The sequence below is a fragment of the Perognathus longimembris genome, chromosome 7 (assembly GCF_023159225.1).
Source record: "Perognathus longimembris pacificus isolate PPM17 chromosome 7, ASM2315922v1, whole genome shotgun sequence".
Lineage (NCBI taxonomy): Eukaryota > Metazoa > Chordata > Mammalia > Rodentia > Heteromyidae > Perognathus > Perognathus longimembris.
Window position 1 is genome coordinate 34296183 of NC_063167.1, and position 13002 is coordinate 34309184.

Consider the following 13002-nt stretch of genomic DNA (forward strand, 5'->3'; position numbering starts at 1 on the left):
TAGTCTTTTGGTTTGACTAGTATTTACTGTGTCCATTTGTTTTGTTATGTGAAGAGATAAGTCTTGTTAGAAAAATATTATCAGGTTTTGTTTTGGAAAAAATGATATTCAATCTCAACAGCTATGCTATGAGATTTCTTCAGTTATTTCACAATTTAAACTACTAAAATATTAGTTTGAAATAACTAGTTGAATATCTATTCATAGATCAAATTTTCAAGAAGCTTACTACCTAAAATGCTTAAATAGACTTAAAATGCTGTTTAATCTGAGGTTAGGGAAGTGTGTGTGTGTGTGTGTGTGTGTGTGTGTGTGTGTATGTATATATATGTATAAATATTGGCACCCCAAAAAAGGACTCTAGTGTAGTGTCATCAGTTTTATTCTTAATGAGATTGCTTCCGTGAATCGCCCCCCCCTCCCCCCGCGCCCTCAATTGTAGAGCTTGAACTCAGGGCCTGGGTGCTGCCCCTGAGCCTCTTTGTGCTCAAGGCTAGTTAGCACTCTACCGCTTGAGCCACAGCACCACTACTGGTTTTTGAATGGCTAATTGGAGACAAGAGTCTCACAGACTTTTTCTGCCCCGCTGGCTTTGAACCAGATTCTTCGTATCTGAGCCTCCCGAGTAGCTAGGTGTGAGCCACCAGCGCCCTGTACTTCCTTGAATTTTGAATCATGCTCATGTTGTTGGCAGGGAGCATCTGGAAAATGCCTTCAATATTATGCTTTGCTTTACTTGCTGTTTTTCAAGTTTCACTTATTCCAGTATAGTAGTGGTTGAAGTGCTTTTACAAGTGTTTTCTCTTTAACTGATGTTATAAATTTGTTTATACTACCTTTTTTTGGCTTATAACAGTGTAGGGTCAGTTTCAGCACTGCCAGATTCATTCTTTCAGTATATTTTGGGATTTTGCAGATAATTTTAAAAGAATTCAGATAGATGATGTTGAATATAAAAACACTTTAAAATATAACCTGCAGTTTCTGAAATTTTTTCATAAGGCTTTCAAATTTGTCATAAAAGAAACACATACAAAAAAATTAAACAGCATGAATATATAAAGTAAAAACTAAGAGAACCTCTGTCTCCATGATCATTTTCCTTAATCCCATTCACAGGAGTAAAAGCATTTTTGTCTTTCATATGTTTTATTTTGAGGTATATGTGTAAACTTTTAAAACTTAAGCTTTCATTGTGCAATTAAAATAACTTAAAAGTACAACCTGAGTGTTGTTCATGTCTCTAGTATAAGATAAGCACTCCGTATTAATTTATTTGAGGTCTGACATCTTGTTTCTGTTGCATTATTCCTACATTCAGAGCCTTGTAAACTCACATTTAATTTTAGGTTTTGTAAGTCTGGGAAACCAAAAACTGCTTGTCAAATAGTATTCCCCACAGGATTGGGGCAGCGACCCAACAGTATGTAACTAAAACCAAACAATTACTCAACATATAAAGGTAAAAAATTGACCTCTCAGGGGAATACAATAGCTCAAAAGCTAGGTATGTACGTTCATATAAGACTACTGTCGACATATGGTCTAATATCAACATTACATTTAAAGCCCTAGGCGAACTTTCTTGGGTGTGGCCACGGGCCATGTTCTCGATACATTGTATATTGTATATTATGTCTACCTGACCTAGAGAAGAGATAGAAAAACAGGACGTAAGATATCACAAGAAATGTATACACTGCCCTACTATGTAACTGTACCCTTTTTGCACAACACCTTGTCAAAAAAATTGTGTTCAATTAATAAACAAATAAATTTAAAATGAAAAAAAAATAGGTTTTGTAATTTATGTATTTATTTAGAAAAGATAAGTTTCCACATCTGAATCCAGTGAGGGGCAGTCTTACATCCCCATTATGACATTTTTTCATGACATCTTTGATGAGAGAGATTAACTGATTTGTCTAAACTGAGGCACTTGAGAGTAGTGAATGATGTTACTAATAATTTTTTTGAGACAGTGGGTATAAAAACTTTACCTTGCAGACTAGACTATCTGCTCATACTATTTATAGACCTTGGGTTTATTGAATAAATTGAGAGAATCTTTTGAAAAGAGAAGCTATAAGAGATTTCAACAGAGAAAAATGCTACAAGTTCCAACTTTATATTTAGTTGTTGAATAACCAAATCACTGTATGGAATGTTTTAGTTCTGTAAGTTTCAGCATTAGATGAAGAAAAGATCATTGAACGTAAGCATTTGGGCTTACTTGATTGAAATTTATGAGCTAATGGTAGTGTACATTCCTGATTCCTGTCTAGTAGATGATCCTATTTCATATCTCTCTGTGAATGATTTACATTTTTCTGTGATTTTCTATTTTTAACAAAGACTTAACATTAAACATTTTCTTAATATATTTAAAGATAAATGCAGTTGTAGTTTCATTTAAAGAAGTAATGTGAGTTCAAAAATATTCTTTTGGAAAAAAGAAAGGGGACCTTTATATTGTTTGATTCTTGATCATCAGAGTTTAGGATTAAGCACCAGAATTAAATGTAGTTTGCCTTTTGTGGCTCGGGCTAATACCTTTCTGAACATTTAATACTAGATTATTTTTTCAAGACTGTATTTTACTACTCTACTTGTCATATCTTTTTTTTTTTTTTTTTTTGCCAGTCCTAGGGCTTGAACTAAGGTCTAAGCACTATCCCTGTGCTTCTTTGTGCCCAAGGCTACCACTTGAGTCCTCTACCACTTGAGCCATGGTGCCACTTCCAGCTTTTTTTAGTTAGTTTATTGGAGATAAGAGTCTCTTGAAGCCAGGTGCTAAGTGGCTCACGCCTGTAATCCTAGCTACTCCGGAGGCTGAGATCTCTTAGACTTTCTCAATCTATTTTCTTCTTCAGCATTCATCAACTTGTTTTCCTTTTTAAAAAGATTTAGTACAGTTTAACCTACATTTATGTGTTTTTCTTGATTATAAATCTCTTAAGAATTTCACCTAGTATATTATCTGTTCATCCTTTTTGGGAGGAGGGTGGTACCACTTGAACTCAGGGCCTGGAGCTCATCTAGCCATTTTGGGTAAGAAATCTATAGCTTCAATGGAAAATACCTTCTTGAAGGTATAATTAGTGGCTCGATTTCATGGACATTTAGAAATTGATAATCTTGCTTGGCATGGTGACACATACCTCTGTAATCCTTGCACTTGGTAGTGAGAGGCAAGAGGGTTGCAAGTTTGGCACCATCCTGAGCTTCATCGAGCCCTCCAACCCAACATGGGCTACATAGTAAGATACTAAAAAAAATTATAATCTTCACTCAAAATGGTTTGATAATTGAATACTGATGTTTAGGATCCAAAATAGGTGAGTCAAGCGCTGGTAGTTTATACCCCAGATCCTAGCTACTCAGGAGGCTGAGATCTGAGGATCATGGTTCAAAGCCAGCTGGGAGAAAAGTCCTTGATACTCTTATTTCCAAGTAACCATTAGAAAATGGGAAGTGGCGCTGTGACTCAAAGTGATAGAGCTCTAGCTTTGAGCAAAAGAGCTCATGGTCAGCATCCAGGCCCTGAGTTCAAGCCCCATAACCAACAACAAAAATAGATGAGATTCTTAGTACTTCTCTGTCTCTAAGTCCTGTTCTTCCTTCAGCTGAAGGAGCTGAACTAAACAGGGTTACTAATGGTCCAAAGTGCTCACTTATCCAAGTAAGTCAGAGATTAGTAATTTGAGTGAGTATGCTGTCCCTGAGCTTTGTTTGCTCAAGGCTGCTACTCTACAATTTGAGCCACAGCTTTACTTCCAGCTTTTTTTTTTTTTTTTTGGTGGTTTATTGGAGATAAGAGTCTTTCCTGCCCAGGCTGTCTTCCAACTGCATTCCTCAGATCTCAGCCTCCTGCGTAGCTAGGATTGCATATGTGAGCCACCTGCATCTAGCAGTTAAACCAACTCTTAAGTCATCTAATACTAGACAAAAGTGCCATTTCTCTAAAATTTAATTTGCTAATTTAATTTGCTAGCTCAGACTTCTAAAAAACAAAATACATTGTTTGACATGATATGGTTTATTTTGACTGGTCACTTGCTGCTCATGTACTTTTTCTGTATAGTTACAGATTTTCTCTTTTATTATTCCTTTACTTATTACTGATGTTGGACTCACAGCGTGGTAACTCTCTATTCTTTCTTTTCCTTACCTTTATGGAAGATCAGTACTACACTTGCTTTTTTCCAGTCTTCTGGTATCTCTCCAGTTCTTGAATTTTCAAAAATAATTGTAAGTGATTCAAGTGTAAGTATACCCTATGATTCTGTCACTGGATGAAAACTTATCTGTGATGCATGTCATCTAAAATTGCTAACCATTAACAAACTTTCAAAATACTCATTTTAATCAAAATTATATTCTTGCAAAGTGTTCATTAACTATAGGGTATGTGCTTTGCTAATTAAAAAAATCCTCTACTTTTGCTAATTTAAAAAAAATATCCTCTACTTTTGCTCATTTATTTCATTGACAATTGTTTTCTTTGGGATTTTTTTTCTTTGTTAAAATTTTGTTATTCTATTTTACATTTCGACTACTGAGAACTTTATAATGTTTTCCTGTTCTGAATTTTCTGTGAGAGTTAAATGGACTTATTTTATTTCTAATGTTTTCCTCATCACAGCCTATTATATACTATTTTGTACTGTTTAAGAGAAAGTACTAGTGTACTTAATCCTTTCAAGTTTTCACTGGGAAAAAAGATTTTATATGAAATAATTATTCATTTGTTAAGTTTTGTTTTAACAGTCTTATTGCTTGGGCCTTCCTGTTCTGTTATTCTGTTGTCCTGTTATTTCCTCAAGTTACCAATACATTTCTTTTTCCTTTTTTTTTTTTTTTTTAACCCTTGGTGCTATACAAGTGGACCAAATTTGACATTCTAGGAAATGAGTGCTCCAAGACAAAAAAACTCACCAGGCTCATTCTGTTATTTTGTTTGTTTATTTATTTATTTATTTATGTTTGCCAGTCCTGGGCTTGGACTCAGGGCCTGAGCACTGTTCCTGGCTTCTTTTTGCTCAAGGCTAGCACTCTGCCACTTGAGCCACAGCGCCACGTCTGGCCATTTTCTATATATGTAGTGCTGGGGAATCGAACCCAGGGCTTCATGTATACGAGGCAAGCACTCTTGCCACTAGGCCATATCCCCAGCCCACCAATACATTTCTTAATCGCCTGATTCTGATCTCAAGAAAACTTTAAAACCACCTACTCTATTGTTCTTGAGTTTGTCTTTAGGGATTACTTTAAAAGCTTTTATGGTCTGCCTGGAAAATTGTTTCCTGTACAGTTTTACTATGGTAGTGTCTTTTCAATGCAGTGTCTTTTCATTTGCATGTACTTCAGATAATTTTTAGTACTTTGCTGGAAGTACTTCTTTTTTTCTAAATGAGGGTAAATTAGTTGTTATGTATAGAGTTTAAATAGTGTTTAGTATCACAGTAAAGTCATTGGTTTAGAAGTTGATTTGATTCTATTGCATATGTTATCTTTTAAGTATTTTCTAAGATAGAAACTCCCCATAAATTAGGTCTAAAGTATCTTTCTCTTTTTCTCTCTACATTTAGCTGGATACATAGGTGTGGAGTAATACAGAATTGTGTGTTACTCTTCTTGGTTCATGTGTCTGTTAGCTTTCTTTTTTTCTTTTTCTCTTTAGTTGCATTGTGGTTTGAACTTGACTCTAATGGGAGTTGAACTGAGGGCCTAGGCGCTGTCCCTTAACCTTTTTACTCAATACCACTTTAGCCACAGCTCTACTTCCAGCTTTTTTGCTGATGAATTGGAGATAAAGAGACTCATGGACTTTCCTACCCAGGCTTGCTTTGAATTATGATACTCAAACCTTAGCCTCTTGAGTAGAATTATAGGCACGAACCACTGGTACTCAGCCCCACTTTTTAGGAAGTTTGTTGTTTTTTCCTACTTGAGCCATGCCTGTAGTCCCTTTTTTGTTTTAGTGACTTGTCAGAGTCTCATGTTTTTTGCCCTAGCTAGCCTGGGTCATAGTCCTACTACTATGTCTCCAAGTAGCTAGAATGACAAGACTTTTGCTCAGCTAATTGATTAAGGCCCTGGCCCTTGCCCACAGTTTTTTCTTCTCTGCTCTCTGTCTCCTGACTATAGCTGAGATGCAAATGTCAGTCATCATACCTGTCTGCTTTCTTTTTATTACCAGCATATTCTTGAAAGCTAGAATTGTTTTTGCCATATGTACTATTTTTTCTTTATATAGTTTTCTAATTTTTATGATTAGATTTCAGTTTAATTTCTAAGGAGATATTTCTGATTTAATTATGTCACAAAACATTTTGTATTTTTTGTAATTGCTGAGTAAAAATTAAACACTTTTTTGTTCTTTGGTTTTTCTCTTTTAAGACAGTACATTGCTGTGTAGCCCAGATTGGCCCCAAACTCACCATCCTCATGCTTTATTTAACACCTTCTAAATGCTTAGGTTGTAGGTGTATACCACCACACCTGGCTTAAATTATAAATGAATTCTTAACAGGAATTGTCAAGTTATGGAACTATGGCAGTACAGTATAATCACTTAAGTTGTGGCTTAAGGAAATGATCAAGAGAGAAAAGGAATGAGAGAATAGATGAAGGGAAGAAGGAGAACAGAAAGGAAAGAAAAACCTAGGGAGAAGTGTCCTGGAAAGTCTGTATCATGATATCAGTAGTTGCTAGATGCTGCTGGTAGTGCCACATGTATTCATCTAGCATTGAGCTAGCTCTGGAGGGTCCAAATGAATGAATGACATAGTTCCTTCCCTTCGCATATTCCTTCAGGGAAGTCAATTATTAAGTCTTTTGAAAAGATGTGATCAGTGTTGGGACAAGTACATAGTATTAGGAATTGTGTCCCAAACTGCTTGTTCTCAAGAAGTCTGAAGTCAAACTACTCTTAAAGGGGTTGTTTTGTTCTTAGTTCTTTTAAAAAGCAGACAGACCACCCTGTGTTCTTAAAGTCTTGTTTAAAAATAAAACTCGGGCTGGGTATAATGTGGCTTAGTGGCAGAGTGCTTGCCTTGCATGTGTGAAGCCCTGGGTTGGATTCCTCAGCTCCTCATAAACAGAAAAGGCCAGATTGGTGCTGTGGCTCAAGTGGTAGAATGTTAGCGTTGAGCAAAAGCAGCTCAGGGACAGTGCTCAGGCCCTGAGTTCAAGCCCCGACTGGCAAACTAATGATAATAATATTTTTTAATAGCAAAAGGAAAGCTCTTTTAGAAAGGATGAATAAGAATTTACTTCCTTAGTGTTATAAACATTGAATAAAATGAGGAACAGTAATACTTCAAGATAGTTTTAATGGAAATAGTGTCTATCATCTCATGAGATACTTAAGCAAAGAGCAACTGACTCAGAAGCATTGTAAAAGTAACTTGTGAATGGGAAGTTGGAGCCACATGACTTACATGTTATAAAATGTCTACTTCATTGTTAGTGCATTCTTACTAGATTTGAAAAAACAGTTTAATACTATCAACTGATAGTCTATATAATTGGGAAATTATATAGGTTATTATATAGGTGATTTTTAAGTGGCTTAACTCTAGATTTTCTATTTACACCTAAAATTTGTGGAGTATTATACAAGGAAGGTTAGACCAGTTCTGAGATTTTAGGCTGATAACCATCATTATAAACCACCTCATATGTATTATTAGCTAAAGAACAATGAGAGTGCTAAAGGGGTGAGATTGATCGGAATATTGAGTAAACATGGAGAGAATTAACAATGAAATCCTCTTGTATGCCTAATGTAAGCCAATTATAAAAAAATAGAGGAGCTGGACATTAGTGGCTCATACCTAATATCCTAGCTACTCAGGAGGTAGAGATCTGAAGATCACAGTTCAAAGCTAGCCCAGGCAGGGAATTCCATGAAACTCTTACTTCCAATTAACTACCACTGTGGCTCAAGTGGTAGAGCACTAGATTGAACTTAGGTACAATGCTCAGGCCCTGAGTTCAAGCCCCAAGCACAAAACAAAAAAGAAAGATGAAAGATATTTAAGATTCATATTTGAAGCCTATCATATATTCTAAAGGTAAAGGGAGGTTATAAAAGACTATCCAGAGATAGTTCTCAGAGAAAGGAACTGTATAAAGGTTCATATGATTGAGAATCAACAAAAAGTTCTTTGTAAAAGTTAATTTACATGGGGTTCAGACTGAAATAATATAACTCATATTGTTGACATTTATTCTCTGGCAGATTTTTGGGAGTTTGTTCCAAAAGACATGCTAATTTGAATTTTGCAGTGGTAATTCTATGTGGATTCCGAAGAGGAAAAAAATTTTAAAGTCACTTAAAATATTTAATAAGAACAATCATTACATTATTGATAATTATGTTCTTGTGCCTTGTGAAATAATTTTCCTGTTGCATAGTAACATGGAAAAAATTACTTCTATATTGTAAATGAAATGTGATTATCCTTCCTTTTCCATTGTACATATCAAATGGTTTTAACAGGAAACTCTCTGGGTTATCTTTTAAAAGGAAGATGTTTAACTACAGTTTTATAAATACCAGGATTATGTATGCATTTTTATTATGATTTTTCTCTAACTTTGTTTTTAACATATAATACCACTTACTAGAAAGGTTCCCTACCTGAGCATTTTGCTTAAAACAAGAAAAAAGAAAAGAAACACCAAGCAGGCAGATGTATTGCCACTGAACTTGAAATAAAAATCAATTACAAGATAAGTTGATTTTTTTTCCTTTCTTGGTCTTAGCAGGACTTAGATTTTTAATGTTTTGTTTCAGAATTTGAATTTTAGCTTGTTGAGAAACAAAAAATGGTAATCCTAACAATTGTGATAGTGTATAGTAGCTGCTGCATTAATAATAGACAGAAGATACTTGTATTTGGCAGATAAGGGGCTGGAGGTGTGACTTAAATGGTAGAGTGTTTACCTAGCAATTATAAAGCCCTGAGTTCAAACTTTAGCACTTCCAAAAAAAAAGACAGGAATTTAGAAAGCCACAGGATCTTTTTAGTACCTAAGGTAGGATTAGAAAACTAGGCTTGACAACCCATTGTTGTTTCCATAGTACTTTACCATCTGTTTGGTATTTTGAGAAAAGGACTATGAAATGCTTTACTGATGATGAAATGTCGCATAGGCAAAGATGAAGTCTTACTTTATCTTTAAAGTGCTCAGCCTTAGTTTACTAATATAGGGGATATGAAAATGAGCAGTATGCCTTGGCCAAAGGCAGGGAACATATGACAAAGTCAAGTTCAGCATAGGAATCCAATGAGTACAGTTTGTGGTTGAGTTGGGATTCTGACAGTCATAACGCCTTGCCTTTATTTTCCTGCTTTAACTGCATGAAAACTGGGCATGAGAATATGACAAGCTGTTAGTCTAGTTTTCTGCAGCTGTTTGTCTAGGATTGGTTTTGTTTTGCAGTCAGACAAGAACTCAACGTTGATTTTAAGAGAAAACATAGGAAGCATATTCATTCTTTCTTGGAACTTAAGATTTAGGTATGTAAAAAATAGGAAGGAGGCACCAATGATGGACTTTTAAACTGAGAAATAAGTCCTCTAGCTCTAGATAAATATTTATACTTTGTCCAGAGTTTAGTGTTCATGCCAAGCTCATCTCCTATTCCCAGAGGGTTTTTTGTTTGTTTGTTTTTGTTTTTGCTCAAGGATAACCCTCCACCACTTGAGCCACAGCTTAATTTCTGACTTTCTGGTGCTTAATTGGAGAAAAGAGTATCACTGACTTTCTTGCCCAGTTGGTCTTCAAACCTCAAATCTCAGCCTCCTGATTATACTTGGACCAGCCCTTTTTTTTTTTTTTAGACAGATTGGCCTTGCCCCCATGATAATAATCCTGCTTCATCCTCCCAAGTACTGAGAATCTGACAAGTATGTACCACCACACCTGACTCATTCCCCCCTTCTTTTTTTTTTTTCTCCTTTTTTCAATAAGGAAAAAGGCAGAAAAATTTCAGAGTTGATAGAGTGGTTAAGGAATAGAACCTAACTGAGAATATGAGTAAACTCAACAAAAAATTAGGAGTTAACAGGGGAAACATGTAGACACATTGTAATAGACAAGAAAAGGTTAGTGCTTAAAGCCAATATGGGATGTTGATATACCATTATTCTTGGAGATCATTTAGATAGACATATTTGTATAAAAGCATTATTGCTACTTGAAAAATGAAAATGCCTTCATGTACCATGGCTGAAGTATTTTGTATACCACTAAATGTTGCTTGGAGGAAGCTAGATTTATTGCAGATTTTCTTTTTCTCTAGGGTTTGGATTCAGGATTTGTTCCTAGTGTTCAAGACTTTGATAAGAAACTTACAGAGGCTGATGCTTACCTACAGATATTGATAGAACAATTAAAGGTATGACATTTTAGTTGATGTATTGAATTGACAAAAATGTAGAAAACATTACTGAACCTGATTTGCGTTTTGTTAATTGATGTGGTTCTTGAAACAGGTTTTTCAGAATCCGGTTTTTTAAACACTGATTTACTCAAAGATCTTTAAGTATATTGATAAATAGCATGTTTACATAAGTTTTAGTCATTGAGGCAAAGGTAACTAGATATGATTAGAGGAAAATAAGTCAAGATTAGATTTATATTCACAAATATGAAACTGGTAAATTTTAGTAGTTTTGATTTCTAAGGTCTTATTGTTTTAAATTCTGTTTTTTGAGAAGAGTAAGTATATTGGAAGTACCCTGTCTACTTTCTTTAGCATTGCAAAAATAAGTTGTTTCCTTCAGTTTCTTTTAAAAAGAATTAAATGCAGAGATCCTGGAGAGAAGAAAGCATGTTGACAAACTTGGAAGATAAAGCGGAAAAGGCTCGAGTTTAATTGTTGTTTTAAGTTTTTAAAACTCATGTGATTTCTTTGCTCAGAGTGATTCTGTTTACAATCATTCAAAGAGTAAATGTGACTTGATATTGTACCCTGAAAAAAATATAAATGCTACTTTGAAAATTTATATACATATAAGAACTGGTTTATTTTTCTATTTAGTAAATTACACAACAATAAACTAGCTTGATACTATAACCATTTCTTTAAATCCTGTAGCTTTTTGATGACAAGCTTCAAAACTGTAAAGATGATGAACAAAGAAAGGTAACTTCTGTAATCATGATTTTTTTTTTTACTTTAAAATTTCAAATCCAATAATCTTTGGGGGAAATAACAGAAGTATGTCAGTATTTTTACTATCATAATGTCATTGTTGAAGCCAGCATGGTAGTATTATAGTGCACTTCTATAATCCCAGCACTGGGGATGAGGCAGGATTGTGAGTTTGATTCTAGCCTGGGCTAAATAGCAAGAACTTTGGAAAACACAGTAAACAAAAACTTCCCCAAATAGTATTATTGAGCTGTTATAATAGTATTATTATATGTACTTTTCTGGTGCATTTCTGTTATAATATTCTTAAGCAAAACAGTATGCAAAACTTTAATACATTTACTTATAAGTACCACATATATAGGAATAAGTTCTTTTCCACTCCACATGTAATGTTTTGAAGTACAAATTTATCTTTATTAAATTTCATGTGGCCACTTCAGGTATTGATGAAACAGAAGAAAATAATTTGAAGAATAAAATAAGTAGTAACATGTGAGGAAACCATTGGTGCTTTACTTACAATTCTACTGGTTCTCCTGCTTTGCGTTTCTTTTCTTTTCTTTTTTTGTGGTCATTACAAGAGATCAAACTCAGGGCCCATGCTCTGGCTCAAATTTTCTCATTCATGTTGCCGTATTTCCAGTTCCCTTCCTTGGATTTCTGCTTTCTATTTTGTAGTTTATACATTTACTTTCATTTTCTGGTGAACCTTTACCCTCTTCTTGGCTAAATTTCCTGATGCAGCATTTTTTTTTTTGCCATTATCTGTTACATTTGGCTCTTTCATACATATCCGTAGTAGAAATGCATGTTCTAACTTACCCTTTGTTCTTAGTTTGGGAATTCAATCCCAGATCATTTAAAAAACATTCCAGGAGGGCTGGGGATATAGCCTAGTGGCAAGAGTGCCTGCCTCGGATACACGAGGCCCTAGGTTCGATTCCCCAGCACCATATATACAGAAAACGGCCAGAAGCGGCGCTGTGGCTCAAGTGGCAGAGTGTTAGCCTTGAGCGGGAAGAAGCCAGGGACAGTGCTCAGGCCCTGAGTCCAAGGCCCAGGACTGGCCAAAAAACAAAAACAAAAAAAAATTCCAGGAAAGGTGATTCTAAAAAAAAGAAAATTAAAATCATGTATTTAGCTGGAAACAGTGGCTTAAACTTCTATAATAATCCTAGCTACCTGAGAGGCCAATATCTGGAGATTGTGGTTCCAGGCCAGCCCAGGCATAGAAAAGTTTGCCAGACTCCATCTCAACAATGACTGGACATGGTGGTGTACCCTGCCTGTTAACCCAACAGTAGGGGAAGCACAATGGCTGTAAACAGTGGCACTTGCCTATCCACTCTAGTAACACAGAAAGCCTAAGCATAAAATCAAATTTTACCTAGAAAAGTCTGTGGATGTGGCTCAAACGGTCCAGACTTCAATCAAGTACTGCTGAAATATAAAATCACATAATGAAGTCTCTAGAAAATGAAAAGTCCATTTTAGGAAAGGAATAATATTTTATATTATTCTTATAAATCTTGAATCATATGCATTTTAAAAGCTTTTAATTTATAAAATTTTAGAGGTTCCCCCCCCCCAGGACTTGATTTATATTAAAAACACAACAAAATGTGCTTCCTTCCCAACCTATTTACTTCTACTTAGGGATAAGTACATTCTGGTAAAAATTCTCTTTTATGTGTGTGCCAGTACTGGTCTCACATTCCTGCTTAGCTTTTTCACTTAAGTGTAGTTTTCTACCTCTTGAGCCACACTCTACTTCTGGCTTTTTGCTGGTTAACTGGAGATTAGATCTCTCTGATTTGTCTGCCCCA

At 35.1% G+C, this 13002-nt stretch overlaps 1 protein-coding gene across 10 annotated transcripts in view; it reads left to right on the forward strand.

Moving 5' to 3' along the window:
- Osbpl9 (oxysterol binding protein like 9) overlaps nt 1-13002 on the forward strand; it is a 116869-nt gene that overhangs the window by 63104 nt on the left and 40763 nt on the right. For 4 of the 10 annotated variants that reach the window (XM_048351294.1, XM_048351295.1, XM_048351299.1 and 1 more), the window contains 2 exons: nt 10319-10414; nt 11117-11164. The exons of 2 other annotated variants lie outside the window; for them this stretch is intronic. In XM_048351294.1, the coding sequence (XP_048207251.1) occupies nt 10319-10414; nt 11117-11164 (144 nt within the window). The remainder of the gene's footprint in view (nt 1-10318; nt 10415-11116; nt 11165-13002) is intronic. 4 more of the 10 variants (XM_048351296.1, XM_048351297.1, XM_048351300.1 and 1 more) reach the window with 1 other exon arrangement.